This window comes from Carassius gibelio, chromosome A12, assembly GCF_023724105.1.
Source record: "Carassius gibelio isolate Cgi1373 ecotype wild population from Czech Republic chromosome A12, carGib1.2-hapl.c, whole genome shotgun sequence".
Classification (NCBI taxonomy): domain Eukaryota; kingdom Metazoa; phylum Chordata; class Actinopteri; order Cypriniformes; family Cyprinidae; genus Carassius; species Carassius gibelio.
The window spans coordinates 23,713,239-23,734,471 of NC_068382.1; the positions used below are offsets into that span (position 1 = coordinate 23,713,239).

A 21,233-nucleotide genomic window follows, 5' to 3' on the forward strand; every position below is an offset into this window, starting at 1 on the left:
GACTAAAATGATACGAGGTACAAAAAAGAACAGACAATATCTTTTGAAGAAAAAACTAAGCTACTTATATGAAGCTCAGCCTGGAGAGTCTGATTGAATTTGATCATGAAACGCCTGAATATGACCTTTCCTTTCAAAGGATCTTCAGCTGGATGAATCAGGTTAGATGTTGATAGCGTACCGTGGGAAACGGACTCAGTCGGGTATTAAAGACACCTTGAGACTGTTTATCTCGTTCTCGATCATTTCACACGTTCTTGGACTGGACCCAACAGCACCATCTCAAACACACATTTACATGAACACACACGAGTCATTCCTGCCGTGCACTACAACATCATGTCCCATTTACAAATGTGAACACAAAACTTAACTCAGTTACACAGTTAGGTTGGATTACAACAATTTTAAAGAATCAGAGGAGTTTGTTTCTGCATCAGAACAGGTTGGATCACCAATGGATCTTCTGCAGTGAATGGGTGCCGTCAGAATGAGAGTCCAGTTGGAAATCCTAATTGGAAAACGTATATTTTCATGTTCCAAGGACTTGATCACTGAGCTGATGAGTCAGTTTCAACAAGCAGTGATTTAATAAATGAACTCAACTTAACTTACCTCACTATCCAGACAGCGTTGAGCAGTGGTTAACATCACATAACTTGATATCTGCTAAATGTCTGCATTGCACTGGATTAAATTACTATCAAACGAGAGGCACTTTACAAACAGATTGAGTTTATTCAGAAGTCAGTAGTGGATTTGGAGCAGTCAATGTTATCGATATACTTGTATGTGGTTTATATGCTTGATAGGTACAATGACATTTATCACTCCAAATGAGAATGAACAACAACAACAATATAAAAACAATAAAAGATGCATGGAATAATATCTATACTGTCCCGCTCTTAAAAAAAACTAAATGAAAATCAAGCCCTTTTTGGATAAAAATGCCAATTTTTATAAATGGTGAATTAAAGGATAAAATTTACTTTCAAGAAAACAATAAAATAAAATCATATATACAAACCTCTGTACATAAATGTGTATATATCGAGGATAAAAATATCATGTAAAAATGAGAGAAAGAGGAAATTATGCGACACTAAAATGGATTGAATTGGTCACGTGTCTCAAAGATAATGTGCACTCCTGCCTAAAGAGAGAAAACCCTCGATTCATCTCAAGTGGACCTCCCTGACTCCGGTTCCTCTGCATCGATGTGTGCAGTGGTCTGCTTCTCTGAGGTGAGCGTGTACGGTCACCGGGGTCTGATCGGGCACTGGACGATCATCAGCCGTTTTGAGCGGGCCGAGGTGAGGTATTCATCATGCCAGACTGTCAGGGATGTTGACGGAAAATCATTGGAAGAGGCATGACGCGGATGTCTCCGTTTGACAATGCTGTCTTCTGGCTTATTGGACAATTCCCGAATCAATGGAGGTCTGCTTTCGAGTGGTCTTTGGAGGGGGAGGAGGAGGGGTCTTGCTGGGTAGCGGAGGCGGAAGGTGCTGGAAACATGAGGAAAAGAGAATACGGTTTTAAAACACTTGAGTGATTTTTATATTTTACTATAAATAAATAGAAAAATATAAATATAAAATAGTTTGCATACATATTATATACATTGAAAATTTTTAATAAAAGTTACATTTTCTAACTTTATGCAATAACAATAAAAATAAAGTCTCTATGATATGACTGATATATGAAAGCAACAATGAATGAAATAAATGTGTGTATACATACATATATATATATATATATATATATATATATATATACACAGACACACACACAGATATATAGTTATTTTTCAAATAGATAAATTATCAATTAAAAATATTGATTTTATTAAATATCTGTCTAATCTTCAACTTTAAGTAACTATGAGCAATGATAATAAATGATTGAATTAATAATACAGAAGATACTTATACTAAGAAAATAAAATAAAGAGAAAAAAGTAGAAAAAATGAAACATTTTGTATAAACTACTGTTTGGTTTCAGTATTTTTTTAAAGAAATTATTATTTCAAATCATCAAGGATGCATTGAAAGACATGAAAGGATTTCTGTTTCAAATAAATGCTGTTTCATACAATTATAAAAAAATGTCTCTTGTGCACCCAATCAGCACATCAGAATGATTTCTGAGGATTCTGAAAACTAAACTATGCATCACAGGAATCAATGACATTTTAAAGTATATTCAAATAGAAAGAAAAATATTATTTTTAATATAATTCTATTACTGTTTTTGTGATCAAATATATGCAGCCTGAGCATAAGAGACTTCTTTCAAAAACATTAACAAAATCTTACTGACCCAAACTTTGGAACAAGAAGTGTATCATAAAATAACAGCAGTCATAAAGCAAAGCAGCTGCAGAGAAGTTCAGGTTATGAGTTATTAAACTGTGTTAGAGACGAGCATCTGATCAAGGACACCTTCAGCCGCTCTGGTCAAGCTCTGTTTGACCATCACACACACATCCTGCCCTCTTCACACACTGTACATTCATGATGAGAAGAGTCTCACTGCGTCAGCATTCATGACACTGACAAACATCCTCGATATTATACTACACTTCTGCTTGTTTGGCCTCTGAAGGCACCTGACGATCCAGGAACAGACTTCTACACGGTTTTTTAAGCACTAATGATCGTGTACAGATAATGGAAATGAAGGTCAAGCAGTAAACCGCTTCAGGAATATGTACGACGCTCTTTGATGGATATGGATGATGTGTTATACCCGCTGGTGTGGCAGTGGAGGAGGGGGCGTGGTCGGACTGGCCAGGTCTGAGTTGTCCATCAGGTTGCCATAGTCACCCATGCTGCTCTTGACAGGAAGTGGAGGCGGAGTTTCGCCCTTATTTACATAACCCGTCCCATTCAGCTCCAGATCTGTGTAGAAACAAGACAAAGCTCTGTTGAGATCAATATTATGTTAATATTATCTTTTTAAAACATTTCAATCTGTTGTTTGAGGAAGGCTGCGCAGTGATTCGAGCACAGATGACGACACGCGATGCAAACTCTGAATCCAGACAGTGGGCTGAACCCATGGGAGAGCAAACGCCTCGCAAAGCCTGAATCCATTACACGTCTTCACACGCGGCGAGTGGGAGACCAGTTCAGACACGCTTTCATGCGTTCTTTAACAGCCTCCCACAGTCCTGCGCTTGTGTGTCACCACACTACAGAGCACGAGTGCTTTACTGTGCGAGAAAGTTTGGTTGTATTTAAATGGAAGACACAAATTAAACATTTGATCAAATTCAACTTAGACAAAAGACAAGATTGATTAGGGGTGGTGTTGGCGCAGTGGATAAGACACATGCCTTTGGTGTGAGAGACCCGGGTTCGAATCCACTGTGTCCCTGAGCAAGACACTTAACCCCTAGTTGCTCCGGAGGCGTGCAACCTCTGACATATATACTGTAGCAATTGTAAGTCGCTTTGGATAAAAGCGTCAGCTAAATGAATAAATGTAAATGAGTACAGCTCTATACGAGATTCTTTACATGATAAAAATGGTAAAGGTTTTTCTGGGTCCATAAGTCCTTGAAAGTTTGTCATGATAAATGTTTTATGTGGGAGAATTAAATGATCACAGCAAGCCTTTCATTTCCATGGGGAAAATGAAGAAATAAATATAAATGTATACATTAAATAAAGTCATAAACAGAACTAATATTAAAATGAAAATAAATAGTATGAAAATTAAACATATTATATATATATATATATATATATATATATATAATACTACATGCACTACAGTTCAAAAGTTTGGGGTCAGGAAGATGTTTCTATAGAAATTAATAGAAAGGATGTATATTTAGTTGATCAAAAATGAAAGTAAAGAAATGTAGAATAATTTATGTTCTTTTGAACTTTCTATTCAGAGAAAGTTTTAAAATTCATTTTAAAAATGTATTCTAATACAAAACTTTTTTTTTTTTCAATGCTAGTACTTCACAATATTATCGTTATACTGTATTTAGAATTAAATTAATTGGTAAGCAAAAGTTCTTTCAAAGACGTTTAAAGAATCTTATCGACCCCAAACTTTTAAATGATAAATGTGAATCAGACTGAAGGTCTTGGATAATTATCAAGAGCTCTATTTGTTCCAGAAGCTAAAATAGAATTAATTGTTGTTGTTGTTGATGAAACAACACCAGAGGACAATATGAGATGCCAAAACTACTTCTGCTGCATTCCAGTTTTTATTGATTTATTATTATTTGAGATATGCTGACTGCTGTAGGCGTGCAGGTGTGCAGATGTGTGATTGATTAGATATCTCCATGCTGATCTTCTATTTACAGCAGTCTTTCAGCTTCATTTATTCTAATGTCAGCTCTGGATCTTGAATTACGTATGAATGTTCTGGAGTGGCTTTCTTCCCAAAATAGGCAGATCTTCTTGTAAATTTAAGTTACTGTTGTAAATGTATCAGCTATCAACTTGTCAACTATTTATCCTTGCTTGCTTTAGTAAAACTGGCCCAGTTTCATCATGCTTCGAAATAAAACTGGAGGGGGGAATGGCAGATCAGTGTGAAGTATGACATACTGGATCCAGACAGTAAGCTGAAGTGCAGTTTGGCCCGGGGCGTGATGGGAGGTGGGACGCTGGCCACAGACGGGTTGGCAGGAGCTGCTGGAGACACCGAGAGCCTTTTCTCACCCAGCAGGTTGATCACCTGACTCTTGGGCCTCTGGGGCCTCAACGGACTGATCTGGAGAGAGGAAAACATGACAGATAAACATTACAGAGTTGTTTCTGGAAATCACTAATGAAAGGTTTCCTTGAATCAAGACTAAACGTGACCATGGAAATAGAAAGTGAAATGGATGGATACTATAGTAAGGTGTAACGAGTAAAGAACAGCAATTCAAACCGTTCAGGTCCTGTTCCATGAGCATACAGGTTTATCTAATGCATGACTCAGCGGGCTTATGAATTATTCCAGTTGTGCATTACATGTGCATTAAAAAGTAACATCCAATTCTACATTCTTACAAATTTGAAACATTTAGAAACCCCTCCGCAGTGTAAACTGCTGCTCAGAATCGCTAATGAAATTAAACTACATATTGTAAATATGCATATTTTTAACAGAAAGATACTTTTAGCATCAGGAAAAAAAATAAAATAATAATTAATAAGTAATAATTAATTAGTAAGAACATTAAGATCTTTGCATTTTTAACATGTCAGAAAAATACTTCATTTATATTTATTCATTAAACATTTCTATTTTGTTTTCATATTAAGGAAGTTTAATACAAAAAAAAAATCATTTGTAATAGAAAAAAAAATTAACAAATGTAAAAAAAAAAAACAACAACAACAACATACATTTATTTAAACATTTATATTATTTGTCCTTCATCAGATCAAGACATAAACAAATAAAAAAACGCTTGTTAAAGATGTCCAGTATGAAGCAGGTGGGCTTGCTATCGATATGACAGATTAATCGGGCAGTAAATCAGATTATTTAGCTCGTGTTTTATCGGCTGAATGTGAATCGCAGAGTTCAGCAGACTATAGAAAGGGTCAAGGTCATCATGATGATTTATAAAAGACAAACTATGCAGAAGGTCCAGGGCTAGTTTTTCCTTTATTCAGAGTTCAGAGAGGCTCTTAATGGGTCAATTAGTTCTTATTATGTGCTGTTTGTTCTCGAGCACATTCTGTATTCATATTCAAAGAGCTTGAAGAGACTCACAAGTGCTGATTCAGACGCGTGCCTCATTTCACACACAGCCTCAAAAACAGAAACACAAAGACGAGAACAACTGCTCCAGGAAGGATTCATTCAAATGGAAAGCACACAAATGAGAGTCTTTCAGTTTACACTGCATCAAATCAAGTCAAGAACACCATCACGTTTCAGGAAATCACTGCCATCCATTTTACCGTTTTATTATATTTACTATTACTATTATAGTATTTATTAAGATTTTGAACTAGCTTTTGTTTTTACATTTTCTGTTTTCATTTTAATTTTAGTAAATATTCTTGTCATTTGTAATAGTTTGTGCACTTCAGCTTGCTTTATCTTAGTTAGTTGGCTATGCATTTTTTTTTCTTTGTAGTTTTATTTGTAGTTAATAATAAAACTCGGAGGATAAAATTGTTATTTTGTAATTTAATGATATTTTCTTTTTGTAATGAAAAAAATGAAGGATTATGATTTTTCCACTTTTACATCATTTCAAAAATGACTGCATTACAGTAATGAAAATCAAGAGAATTACAAAAATCAAATGTAAAAAATGCGATTGCACATAACTAAAGAGATTCTTGGAGGAAAATGCACTAAATTGTCTTGAAAATGACAAAGCAATGCTCCTCATCTTAATGCTGTTAGATTCTAGACGTCATTTCCTCATACCCTCTTGATTTCGGGGTGAAATGCGAGCCAGATGTTGCAAAAGCAAACATTTTGTCTTTGGTTTGGACGTTTGATGCAGTAGCTCTGCTTTCAGTGGCTGATTCTTCCTTGTGTTTGTGTGGACAGATACTCACGGTCTCGGACAGAATGACCGCCTCGCTGGGCTGCAGCGGGATCTCAGCCGTCTTCAGCTCCTTATCAAACAGCTCCTGGTGTTTGCTGTTCCTCTTCTCTTTCTTCTTCTCCTTCCTGTCTTTCTCAGGTTCGTCTCGATCCAGTTTATCCTGAGACTTGGAGTGCAGCTTCTTTGGTAAGAGAGGCTCCAGGGCAAATCTATCAGATGAGAGAGAGAGAAGAGGAATCAGAGGAGGAGAGGAGGACGGAGAAAACTGTGTTGTGTTGGAGGATCTTTAATATCACAGAGAAGCTCTTCTGAGGTCTTGAGCAAATATTAGCACTCATTTGACATTTAGCTCCAACTTTAAACTCAAAAGCAGGTTTCTGGTGTACAGTCTGAAGTGTCATGGCAACCAACCGTGATTATTAACTGAAAATGATACATTCTATTTGTAGAACATTCTATTTCAGAGATCCGGGCTCAATCTTAGGGATATTATTTTTTCTTTTTTCTGCTGGCTTGGTCAGCGGAGCTGTTCATATTTGTACTTGGCTAATGTTTTCACAGGCCTCACCACAAATCAATCAATGAAAAAGAATTATAAAAACATTAAAATGAAAATACATTTCAAATTTAAATAAAATTATTTACTTATTATACTTATATAAATAACTTTATATAAGAAATCATTTTCAAGTTTTATACAACAGTTTTTCATTTGCATTTTATTAGTATAACAAAAAAAAAATATATATATATATAATAATAATAATAATAATAATAATAATAATAATAATAATAATATATATATATATATATATATATATATATATATATATATATATATATATATATATATATACTGGAATTAAATTCTTTGCATTTTTAAAATGGGTCTGAAATATATTTTATATATTTTTTATATACCATTTATATTTTGTTTTTTCTTTAAACACATTTTCTGAAGAAAGAATTTCGTAATTCGAATATAGTAATATTAAAGTAATTAAAACAAAATATTTTTATAATAAATAAAATCTGCAGAAATATTTTTAGTATGTTTTATTTAATGTTTAATGTTTTCCCATTAAAAAAAGTTTTTTTAAAGTCCTTAGTTTGTATCATAAAAAACAGTGTTATTTTTAACAGAAATAAATATATATATAAATTATATTCCATATATTAAGTAATCTGTTAAAAATAACGGAGTGCTTTGTTTATAATTTAACCAAGTCTAAATGATGCATTAACACACAATAATCAATTATCCTTTTTGTGGGAAAACATTGTGCAAACCAAGCTAATGATACTCAAGTAACATTTAAATCCACAAAAATCTGCAATAACAGTGTTTAATAAATCACAGGAAACCAAATGTTCAAGTTTGCAAAGCACAGCAGCACATGATAGATGAAGGTAAGATACAGCAACACCGACTCGAAATGCTCTCACGCCAAATCCATCCTTATCTGCCATTTCATAAAGTAAATGAAAACCACAGTAAGTGTGCTTGTTAGCACAAATGTACGTGATGCACAGAACAACTGTCATCACTATTGGATTTCTGGTCCAAAGCTCAGAACAAACTAGTTTCTTAAAAACGCAGCGATGCTGGAGAGAAATCTTACATCACCCATGCAAAAACACACGCTGGTTAAAGTGAATATCACTGCATTTAAAGTGTGTGAGAGTGTGTTTTCATATCTGCTGACCCGGCCGATAATCAGACTCGCAGGCAGTTTTGTAAAGTGCGAAGCAATGAAAAAGTGAAGCAGAATCTCTGGCTCAAGCGAATCAAAGCACTTTAATGAGCTGGATTAAGTCATCAAATGCTCCCCTTCACATTTAAACAGCAGCGGAGGGCATCTTTCTTCAAACACGCACTAATGGATGCTTCTGGATGGCATCTGTGCCACTAACCCGACAGGCCACAACACCACGAGCTTTACAGTGGATTTATACATCTAAACCCATCGGCTGATTCTGTCTGAGCTGAAGGAACTTCTCAAAGTGCAGTAAGATGATCTTCTTGGAGAAACAGCAGGTGATTCGGTGCATTACGGCTGTGAGAGTGTGAATGGGAACAGAACGCCCACAGAGACACGAGATGGAAATGACAAAGAGCTGCATTATGGAGACCAGAAAAGTCACTCTAACCGAGGAAATGTTCTGTACTAGTCCTCCAACGGCTAGAAGAAGAAAATACATGACTGTGGACAGAGGTCTGCATCAGTGCTCACTAATACTGCTGTTCCACTGGATCATACTGATCTCACAAGTCAAGCCATTAGCTGTACTTATTAGCTCAATTAACCCTTCAAATATTCACTTTAAATTAACAATTAACATATTTATCTTATTTTTAGATGTATAAATATGAATATATAGTTTAAATAAAATGTGTTGCATTTGTAAAATATTTCAAAAACATACTTTATATATATTTTTGATTAAACATTTACATTTAGTTCGCTCATTAAACAAGTTCTACACCAAAAAAACTTTGCAATAGTAAAATAGAAACTAAATATTATATATTATAAATCTAGAATGAAAATTACTATTCTTTGAGCTTTAAACACATCGTAAAATATATTTCATTTACTTTTCATTAAACATTATTTAATATAAATATGAAATACTGTGTGCGTATGCTAATGTTTAACAGTCTGGGATCAGTGAGATTTTTCATGTTTTTGATAGAAGTCTCTTATTGCTCACCGAGGCTTCATTTATTTGATCAAAATAAATTAAAAATAGTAAATTTGTGAAGTATTATTACAATTTAAAATAACTTTTCTATTTGAAATCTTTACAAGTGTAATTTATTTCTGTGATGCTCCGCTGTATTTTCAGCATCATTCCTCCAGTCTTCAGTGTCACATGATCTTCAGAAATCATTCTGATATACTGATTTACTGCTCTAGAAACATTTCTGGTTATTATCAATGTTGAAAACATTTGTGCTGCTTAATATTTTTGTAGAATCCGTGACATTCTTCAGGAATCTTGGACGAGCAGAAAATAAATAAAAAATTAAAAGCATTTATTTATTTCCAAAAATTGTGTATGAACAGTATAAAGAAAGAACGGTGGATTTCTGCAGATGTATTGCTCTAGATGGTGTGTGTGTGTGTGTGTGTGTGTGTGTGATTACCCGTCTGACCCCGGTCTGGAGGGAGAGTTGTCTGATGATATGGAGGTCACAGACACGACAGACAGCGGTCTCTGAGATGACGGCATGGTGAAGGAGCGAATCATTGACCGCGGACGACTGCCCCGTCGCTCGTCTGACATGGGAGGCTGAAACACACAGGAACACATCACAACATTCAGGTCTTTAAAAGAGGCTATATTTAACACTTTCTTGCACCCATAACAGTCTGAATCTTTCCCCTCTCTCTGACACGGTCTTGTGATTGCCTAATCTCTGTCCGTCTGAAATCACATTATACGTTAATTCACTCATTTTCAGATGCACTCAAGAGTTCAGACCACTCACTGACTCGACAGACAGCAATATAACAGTAGACTCCTGCTGTGTCCTGAGTGTGTTTTTGCTTATTCCCATTGCTTTAGTCCAGTTCTTGCTTTCTGTGTGTGAATATACTGTATGAATCACTCATACCTTCCTTATCCTCTTCCTCTGGATCACACAGTCCTGAGCTGTCCTTGAAACAGATATGCAGCACAGACGACGTTCTCAGTCTTTCACACACTACAGGAGGCTTCGCTGCTAATTCTAGCGCCTTCTCAGAGCGTGCCGATCAATACATGCCAGCTACAGCAACTCTCTCTCTCTCTCTCTCTCTCTCTCTCACACACACACATTTGCTCTCTTTCTCTACCTGTCTGCCTTACTCTTTTGTCCTCATCTCTCATTCCTGTCAGGGATCTCAGGTGCCAAAACTGCAAGTGTGTTTGGGAACGTCTTACCCACGGTTACAAAACTCGCACTGACTCTGGGCGTCTCAACATACAGCCGAGGAAACTTTCTTCACTCAAGACAACGTAATGCCAGACTGCATTCATGTAGGTTAAGGTTTTTGGCACCAAATGCAGTAAAAATTTGCATTGTTCGTGCTACACACATGATTTTCCACAGCAACCAGATGTGAAGGAAAAGATTAGATGCTTTAAACTAAAATTGCAAAAGCATTTCAAACTAAAGGTTTATGAAAGCGAGACTCATCAATCACATATTAAAACTATGCTGTATGAAGTAACTTCATAAGAAATCTTTCTCATTTCAAACAAGGTCATACTGAATAATAACAGAAGGGTGGTTTTGTTCAGTTCATTAGTGACTGGTGTGCTCTTTTGTTAGATTTAATTAAAAGGTAATGATAACAGCACTGATGAACTGCATGAGTCGGTGGCAGGTGTCACAAAAAATGACCAGGCTTTTACAGAAGACAATTTTGATGAGAAACCGATCATAATTTGATTTACCACATAATATCACTGATTAAAAGAGCAATCTTTATATATAAAAAATAAAATTAAAAATTAAAATAAAATTCTGAATCTTGTTAATTTTATTTACTTTGTTTAAAAAGTAAGAAGTTAATTATATAAGGATAAAAAGATTATAATGATACTATTTTTAATAATAAAGTCAGAATTGAGATAAAAAGTCACAATTATCTTAATTTGTTTTTATTCTATAGATTTCCTACAGAATTTATATTCCAAAAAAAGTTTATCATCTAAATAGCGTCATTTTTTCATGTTATTAAAAATAATTGATGACTTTAAAATTGATGACTTATATAAAATTTTGAACGTAAGGTTGTTAAAGATTCTGTTTTACAAAAAAAAAACTAAAAAACTAAAAAAGTATTTATTTTTGCATGCATATTATCATGCTGTAGCGGGAAAGTAAAAAGTATTGAAAAAAGAGTGGATGTTCAGATTTCAGGTCCCAAGATAGTGAGGAAGAAACCAAGAGAGGAAACCAAGATCCAACAAACATGAAACACACAAATCAGAGAATATGAGAGAATATGTGTAGAAGTTAAGAGTGATCTGTTTGTATTGTGAGGAAAGAGTCCATCCAGAGGCAATGTGATGCATGCAAGCGAGCTGTGATGAACAACATCCGTGAAGGGTGAGAGATGAATGCATGAAGGCTGATGTGATGATTCAGGCTCAGTGTGTCTGAAAAGTGACTGTCTGCTGGGACTCACTAGTGTTCTGACGCCGTACTGCTTCTCCACCTTCTCTTTCAGCTGTCTGAAACATGCCTCCAGACGCTCGTGAAACGGACGAAGAGCCTCCGTCACCTTCTCGCCGTGGATACGAACTCCTTCAGCCAGGTTTGGGATCTGAACGAGACGCACACAAACACAAGCAAAGGAATTCAACGACAGAAAAATGCTACAAAGTTACATGAAACTTGCGAAAAACCCCCCACTATGCATTCACCCCAAAAATCAACCTGACATGAATATGTGCGAAAAAAAAAAAAAAAGAAATATTCACCAAACGGCAACAAATAAACTAACGTGTAAATAATGACTTTTAGTATGTGGTAGGTCAAGCATTTATCTAAAGCCAGTACAAAAACATGTACCTAAATAAAATAACTTTAAATGTATTTTTACATTATTTTCTTCTCAAACTTCTATTGCTGTATTAATAAATATACACATTCTTTGTTACAAAACAATTAAGCAAATTAAAAGTCTTATGTCTTTATTCCCTATAAATGCATTTTTATATGTAGCCATGTAGTTAAATTCTATAAATTAAAATATAATATATATATAAAGATAAAACAATAAATCTAGGACAACAATGCTGCATTAACAAACCAAATAAAAAATTCAATAAAAAATCATGAAGCATTTACCCCCAAAAATTCAACCTGAAATTCAATATTTAATGAGTAAATAATGACTTTTACTATCAAATGTCATTTTTCTAAATTCAACCCCAAAAATCTACTTTACCTACCCTAACTTTAAATGGGTTTTCAATAGTTTTTTTGGTAACACTTTACAATAATGGTCCATTTGTTAATGTTAGTTACTTTAGTTAACATGATATAAGCAAGAACAATCCTTCTATGCCATTTATTAATATTAGTTGTTAATTTCAACATTTACTAATGCATTATTCAGATCAAAAGTCGTGCTTGTTAACATTAGCTAATGCACTGTGAATTAGCATGAACTAACAATGAATAACTGCATGTTCATTAACTAACATTAACAAAGAGGAATAAATACTGTAATAAATGTATTATTCATTGTTTGTTCATGTTAAATAATGAATTAACTAACATTAACTAATGGACCATTATTCTAAAGTGTTACCGTTTTATTTTTTTCTTTAACTTCTAAAAAGGTTTTAAAAAATATAAAAAGTTTTTGGTTGCAAAATAATACAGAAAAATAAAATCTTGAAGTCTATTATGTCATTATACTCCAGAAATGCATTTTTTAATTGTGTCATGTCGTTTCTGCCAGTTCACATGTTGCTTTTAAGACTTGTAAAAGTGTTTTGTGGGCGCCACGTTGAGAGAGGTTGAATCTGTCTGCAGTTTCTCTGACTGAATTCTGGTTTCCATACACCAAAGAAAGAGCACAACTTTTTGGATTAAAGGTATTCTTTCAGGGCCACCAGCAGTGCCAGGTTCCTCATCCAGCCCTTGCTGTCTCACGAGCTCCACACACTGCTCAAACTGTGTTCTTGTAAATCGCAGGTGTTTCAGGAACATCCTTGGGCTCTGTCAAGAACTGGCATCCGCACAGTGCCTGATTTCAGTACTGCTGGTGATGCCCTTTTATTTCCAAAGAAAGCTATTGCTGCTCTAAAAAAGGGGAAAACAGATGCATATATAATGTACTTTTAATATAAATGTAAGTCTAAGTGTTACGTAAGTTTTCATACTGTTATTAGGCTACTATTTTTTAATGCTGGCAATAACATATCTACATTGTCGTTGTTAGTAATAACCAAAAAACAACCAAACAAATATTAAGTAATTATTTTTACTTGATGTGCTTTCTGTGTTCTGCAATATGTAGTAGTAGCATACAAGTGTAATGTAATGTTGTGTTTTACAGCAGCCTACAGCATTCTTTCAAGCAGGTTAATTTTGCTGACTGTTGGTAATTACAACATGGCATGAACGCAGCATGATATGCATCCTTTTATTGTGGTGTATGACCCATGATGTCTTTCTGCTGTTGGAGAGAGATGTAACCTGCAACTCTTCTGATTTACTGAAGCCTCAAGTGCAGTGATTCACCTCGGACTGAAATATCACGAGGAGGTTCAATTTTCTGTCTTCTACGTAAAACCTCTGGTCTGACAGACACATAAAACAGGCAAACAGCCACTAAAGCACCAGCGCTGGGTTCTGCAAGCTACTGTGAAAGACGGACCATATTACACAGCATTAAAAACAAACCTTTGTGCACAAGCATGCATCACACAAGGCACTATGTTCTCTCAGAGTCTCCTGCTAATCTGAATGTACAGAATAAAGTATAATGCATCAGAAGGATACACAAACACACACATTCTGAACTGCTCAGCTAATTGTAAGGAGAGGTTACATTATGAGAGTAAAACAGAGGACTATAAAGATGAAGTATTTGCTTCCTGTTAACTGATGCAATGCAGTGCAATGCGATGGAGAGGAGCACTTTCTTTGACATGTTCACGTCGAAATGGTCATCAACCATGAGCCTAAGACATCATGCTTCTCTTCAGACTTTAAGCAATCACTCAAAAAAAAAAAAAAAAAAAAAAAAAATCTAACTTTTGTTTAATCTCTGAAAGAACAATTTTCTACCTCAGTATTTTTGTCTTGGTTTCCAATACAAATATGTCCATTATGACCCATTTATTTGAGATGCAAAATGAATCAAGAAGTTTTGAACTCTGTGAAACTGATAAAAATTAAGTGAGTTTATGCTTAAAACAAGGATATACGCCAGTAAAAAAAAAAAGAAAGAAAAAAGAAAGCAGAGCTCCTGAAAAAAATAAAAAATAAATTCCCTGTGTTTGCGCACACTTGGTGAAAAAATTCTCATTCTATTCTAAATCTTAATTTCTGAATGTTTAAGTACTTGTTGAAATATTTTAAATATTTAAGTATTTTAAACTTTAAAAATTTAAAATGTTAAAATATTTTAAATGCATAAATATGTTTACAAATTTGCAAATCTGAATTATTTTTATTGTTGAATTATGTATAAATATGAAAAATCTTTACACATTTGTCATGTATAAATACAATATTTATATTTTTAATCTTTAACTATTTGTTTAAATATTTAAAGCATTTCAAAAAAAGAATGTTTAATTATTTAAATATTTGAAATATTTACAAATTTAACAAATATTTAAAATATTTAATTTCTTTTGTTTATGTATTTAAATATTTAAAATGCGTTAATATTTTAAAATATACATATTTTACATTTTGAAATACTTTTCATTTTTAATAATTATTTTAAATATTTCAATATTTTAATATTTAATTATTTAAATGTGTATACATGTGATCAGTTTCATTATCATGAACACAGTTGACCTGAAAGACAAAAACAATTGTATATTAACACAATTAATGCTAATTCACTCAAAGCACCCTTTAGCTCTGATTACATTCACACTGTACTGTAGCACGAGCTCTCCAACTTCACCACTTAATTATAGGAATGTATAATCCGTCTAGAAATAATGCAGGGTTTGCTCAGACACAGAGTGAGCGGATCCTCCTGCAGTCCAACAGTCGTGAGTGACACTACAGCAGAGCGAGAGACAGAGAGGATTCCCGCTTTAATAAGAGCTGTTAGCACTGCAGGGAATTTCTGAAAGAGTCAGAGATACAGACAGATAGAGCAGCTGCAGCGCACTCGTGTCTCCAGGGAAACCCACAGCTTTAGAACATGATCAGAGGGAGGGAATTCTGGGTAGGCGGCCGAGCAATGAATCTGCTTTAAAATCACACAAAGACAACGACTCATACACCTCATCAGTGAACTCTGAGTGAGAATAAAACAGATGTATGGACACAGAATGAAGAATACGTGTGGTTAAAAACACCCAAGGTCACGACTCTAGTTAAATATAAAATAAAAACTAGTAATTAACCAGGAAGATATTGTCCACAGATCTGCTTATGGTTGTTTTTGTAGCATTTTATAAAAGTTACAAAGAAGTTAAACTGGAGCACTTATGAGTGAAGTGATATCAGAGTTCATCTGGAGTCTAAATTCTTGTGATCTGCCCTGAAACTAATTATCAGACAAACTAGAGGCTCTGAAAGTGAGTGGGACTAATGTTTTTGCACCATTTATGACAATGCAAAGCGGCAGAAAGATATACATGCTTTGATTTTTCATATGCTTCATCACACAGTCCATCAACACAGCGCTGGATGAATTGCTTGTCATTAACATACAATAAACTCACCAGATCCTCACGCTACGTTACCAGCTGAAGCTTCTGTACTTGCTTGAGGTAAGTGTTTTTCTCAGTGCAAAAGATGCAGGCCGACATGAACGAAGCGGAGCAAACAAAAGCACCTGATTTGTGTGAATAACAGCTCTGGCTCTGCGAGAGAGCAGCACATTCACACAGACCAGACGAGTCCCGGTGGCGCTCTGAGACCAAACGGCACAAAGCAAACGTAATCAAAAGCTGAAATCTGCAGGGGGATTGTCCTGCCTTTTCACCGCTGTTTACAGGATTTCAGTGTCAGCCGGTTTGACAGAGCATCGAGTTCTACCTTCAGGACAAGAGGATGTATCGATCGCCATATCGAACAGAAAAAGTGGCTTTGGGCTCAAACACAAACTCTGTCTCTTTGTCTGTCATGGCATAAACAATAAATACTGCATAAAGAAAACACTGGACACTGACAAATCTATAACAACTGAACATTTAAGATAGCGTCAACACGTGTCTGAGAAAACAGGATTTCATAACCATTTCTCTGTCTATATAATAAAGACAGAGCTTGATTTGTGCGACTCATCTTGTCATCGTCTTTGTGGAGGAACACGTCTTTAAAATGTAAGATAAAGCATGAGACATACTTTATTCTCTGACAGGATGACAGCTGCTGTAACTCATCTCATGCAAATGTCCTGACCTGACATGAATACGAGAGAAAAAACTAAACATTAAAAGCTACAGTAAAAAAAAAAAAATACAAGATTGATACATTCAACAAATAGCATCAAAGAGCTTTCATATAACATCAGAAATGCATTCTGGTTGTTTTACAAAACAATCTCTCTTTAATGTGTGAATAATGACTTTTACTGTCATCACAAGCATTTTTCTAAACTGAATATCAAAAATGCTTGTTTGGTTTTGAATGTTTTTCTCTAACTTCTAGCTGTGTGTTATTTTAGTATCACTGAGATGGCGTTTTAGTTTATTAATGTTTATTTAGTTCATGTATTAATATTTTAAATTGGTTTCAATTTTATATTTAATATTTATATTTAATTTAAACTTTAGTTAAAATGTATTATTTTGCTGTGAATGTTTGCTTTTTTGTAGTTTTTATTTTTTTATGTCTATATAGTTTTTTTTACATTTTAGTTTATTTTAGTAAATCACATTAAACTACATTAAATAAGAAATGTTGAAACTAACTGAAAAAAATATATATATTTTATTTCAGTTAATGTTTATTTTATTAGAAGTAACAAAAATGTTTTTTTTAATGGTTTTAACTATAATAACTGCTGCATTAAACATACTAAACACACACTTACAAAGACATTTTCTGTATTAGTGCTAACGATAAATGAATGTGTTTTTATAAATTACCAATATCATTAAATTAATCTAGATAAATAAATAGAGTAAATAGCTGTTGTTTATTTTTACCTTGTGATAGCTAATGCATTAATTGTTCACAAAGTGCACCAAAAATATGAACTAATGTAATATAATATGCTTGGTATTTTATAATATTTAAAATCTTCCAGGTGTATCTTTTTGAACATGAAAGGCACCGGTTTAATGACCCATTAGTATTTTGTAGGTGACAGCTAATCAAAAGCATCAAAACTTGCTGTCAACTCTCTCAAGATGAGACAACCATGAATCCCCACACATTACTGACATGCAGCAAGACACAGAATCAAGTTTATCCAGCAAACAGGTTTGCTTTCCATCTCTAGACAAAAGCTGTGCTAACTGAAAGAAAACAAGTTGACAAAAAGATCAAATCCAGGAATTGGTGATAATAAAGTACAATGGGGGATTAACAAGCAGTTTAGTAAAGGAGTTACAGCACATCACAAAAAAAAAAAGGAAAAGAAAAAAGAGCCGTCAGCGAGAGACGTTATTGTGCTGAATGACACACAGCAGATGTTGTTTTCGGAGAGAAAAAACGTATTTGTCATTGGCATGGGAAATATTTCCCACTAAACAGCTGCAAATTAAGCTTGATCAGGGTTCAGATCATCTTCTGTAGATCTCTATCTCACACACATACACAGTCTTGTGAGTAAGACAGCAGGAGGAGTTGATGCGCTGCTCTGCCCTGTAACCATCATCTCTGTTTCGACTGAGTACAGAGAGATAAAAGCGTTTCGATTCGATGATAAAGTCAGTTTGCAGCAGCAGACACGTGCTGCTTCACCCAAACATGTGGAGCAGACTCTGCTTTAAATAAAACCTCACACTGGATATTTATACAGCACGACAGATGCTTTAAGATCTTCTGAAGAACTCCGATCTCGCATCGCTCATGCTAGTCAGAAAAGTTAAATACAGCTTTTGATTTTTTGAATCAATTCTTTGAAGAAAGGACAGCTTGAATTGATAAAAAAAAAAAAAAAAAAATATATATATATATATATTTTATACTAACAACAAGTTGCTACTGAATTTTAAATCAAATCTGCTATTAAAATACTGAAACTTAATGCTGCAATTCTTGTGTGACTCTGAATTATTGCTATTATAAATATATAAATATATATAAATATATTATATATATATATATATATATATATATATATATATATATATATATATTTTTTTATATATATATATATATATATATATATAAATATATTATATATATAAATATATTATATATATATATATATATATATATATATATATATATATATATATATATATATATATATATAAGTATATTTCCAGCAAAATAATGACATATAGCTCATGAATATTCAATATATCCTCCAGCACTGCTGTGATTATATTATTACCTGCCAGGCAATCAGATCCTTTAGCTTTTCAATCTTCTCCTGGTCATTTGGATGTTCCTGGATGTATTTCTCAGTGAAAAATGCCTAAAGATGACAAAACAACAACTATCAGTATATATATTTATAAATCAATATTTTTATTCAGCAAGGATGCATTAAAATTGTCAAAATGACAGTAAACACTTTTATAATGCTATAATTTCAATTTCAAATCACAACTAGACTCAAAGCAAAACTGTTTTCAACACTGATAGTAAGAGATGTTTCCTGAGCATGAAATCAGCATATTAGAATGATTCTTGAAGAATAATATGACACTGAAGACTGGATGCCTGAAATTCAGCTGCGTATCACTGGAAAAATTACATTTTAAAATATATTCAAATAGAAATCAGTTATTTTAAATTGCAAATATATTTCATAATTTTACTGCATTTTTGATCACATAAATGCAGCCTTGATGAGCATGATAAAATATTTTCATAATATAAAATGGTTTCAATTGTTCATGCAATCAACTTATGTTGCTTCACGGTGTTTAATCTTGACACAGTTTGGCAATAATTACCAGAATAATCTCATACCTTCTCATAATTAGTGAAGCCGCCCATGACAGCTGGGTCCACGATGCCGTTGAGGAGCATAGAGAGGGGGTTGATGGGAAGGCTGGGGTCACTTAAGTGGCGCTGGACCATGTTGTTGATTTTCTCATTGGTCAGTTGCATTGTCTCCATAGCATTTTCCAGCGGGCTGATTTCCTCCTGCATACAGAAGCAAAAACATATTTATGTAACAAAGGATGATCTAAAAAAAAAACAATAAAAATAAACAGAAGCAGAATGCATTTACAAAAATTTACTAGCAAAGCGGCAGATGATGACTCTTACTTTAACTGGTTGTCTACACAATACTGTTACTCAACAACCAAAGCTGCAATGCAACTCCACTAATGAGCAGCGAAACAACAAGAGCAGGTCAAACTGCGTGTCACATCCTACACTGAACCATTTACTGAAGTACTAATGAACGGCTTAACATGTTCTCTTCCAATATCTGGCTCCCCTAATGCATCTGTGACGGGATCTGAAATCAATGCGTCTATCTCTGGAAACTCGTGCCGGCGAGGCTAATGAGAACGAAAGCACACGTGAAGCGTCAGAGAAAACAATCACATCTGAGCGTGTGGAGAGACAATGAGAAGGAGAGCTAAAAAGAGACTGTGCAAATTAGAACAGATAAACACCAGGGCATGCAGTCTGGGTATCACATGATGCTGGAGCCGGTCTGCAGTCAAATATCTGCATGCAGCGTGCCAGCACACGCAGCCACGATTCCCTCAGCGCAGGACGGATTCAGGGCGACATGATCAGAATAGCATGAGAGAGAGAGAGAGAGAGAGAGAGAGAGAGAGAGAGGGGGAGAGAGAGAGAGAGAGAGAGAGAGAGAGAGAGAGAGAGGGAGAGAGAGAGAGACAGAGAGAGAGGGAGAGAGAGAGAGAGGGAGACAGAGAGAGAGAGAGAGAGAGAGAGAGAGAGAGAGAGAGAGAGACAGAGAGAGAGGGAGAGAGAGAGAGACAGAGAGAGAGGGAGAGAGAGAGAGAGGGAGACAGAGAGAGAGAGAGAGAGAGAGAGAGAGAGATCACGTCTGCTATAATGCAGTGTGGTAAGAGTGAGACAGGTCTATTTTTGTTTTGGGGTTTAAAAACCTAAATTTGACTGCACTGATGATATGATGATATCGGATGAGAACAACACTTGAAGTAATGATATGTCGTCTGTAGAGTCGCTTTATAGATGACTCAAACTCTTAGGGTCACCAAACTTCTTCTTTCTCCTGTCTGGGATTTCTAAACAGCTTAAAATGTCCAGGTTTTGGCTTTGTCCAGAATAGACTGTGAAATACACTCATACGTTTTTATGTTTTTTATTCCTGTATAAAGTGCCTTGAGAAGCTACTTTAAAGGCACTGTATAAAATAAAGTTTATTACTAGTATTTGTTTTTCTTGTTTTGCTGAGGGTAATGACTGACAAGAAGTTTGACCAATAGCATGCAGGCATTGTACATAATCGAGAAGGCATGATCTACTGAGATTGGTGAAAGCAATGCAAATACACATATGAATACAATATGAGGACCGTAAAGAGACAGTTAATAGAAAAAAAAAGCTAAAACTTTTAGGCAATATAGAAAAAATCCCATCTAGGACAAAGAGAGGGTAGGGTCACCTTCTGAACTCTGCAACCTCACAACTGAATCAACACTGAACTAACTTCAGCTGAGAAATGATGCTACTGTCTTCTGTAGAGCGGTTTAGAGCTGAACTGAATTCTGTAATTGATTAATTTTGCAATAAAAAGACGTGTGGAGAGTGCAAGAAAGACATTGCAAATTTACTGCAACAGATCACATCTTGAGACAAGCTCCTTAAAAATATCTACTTAAAATACAAAATGCGTTAAAACAGAACATTGA

The 21,233-nt window shown here is 34.6% G+C and overlaps 1 protein-coding gene across 3 annotated transcripts in view; it reads right to left on the minus strand.

The window, feature by feature from the left end:
• Positions 1-715: 715 nt before the first annotated feature.
• Positions 716-21,233, minus strand: part of LOC128025507 (dedicator of cytokinesis protein 1) — a 207,708-nt gene continuing 187,190 nt past the window's right edge. For 2 of the 3 annotated variants that reach the window (XM_052611937.1, XM_052611935.1), the window contains exons 45-52: positions 19,345-19,521; positions 18,761-18,844; positions 11,726-11,863; positions 9,694-9,839; positions 6,553-6,751; positions 4,588-4,753; positions 2,759-2,910; positions 716-1,511 (exon numbers count right to left, since the gene is read on the minus strand). In XM_052611937.1, coding sequence (XP_052467897.1) covers positions 1,416-1,511; positions 2,759-2,910; positions 4,588-4,753; positions 6,553-6,751; positions 9,694-9,839; positions 11,726-11,863; positions 18,761-18,844; positions 19,345-19,521 — 1,158 coding nt within the window. In that variant the 3' untranslated portion in view covers positions 716-1,415. The remainder of the gene's footprint in view (positions 1,512-2,758; positions 2,911-4,587; positions 4,754-6,552; positions 6,752-9,693; positions 9,840-11,725; positions 11,864-18,760; positions 18,845-19,344; positions 19,522-21,233) is intronic. The other variant, XM_052611936.1, reaches the window with a different exon arrangement.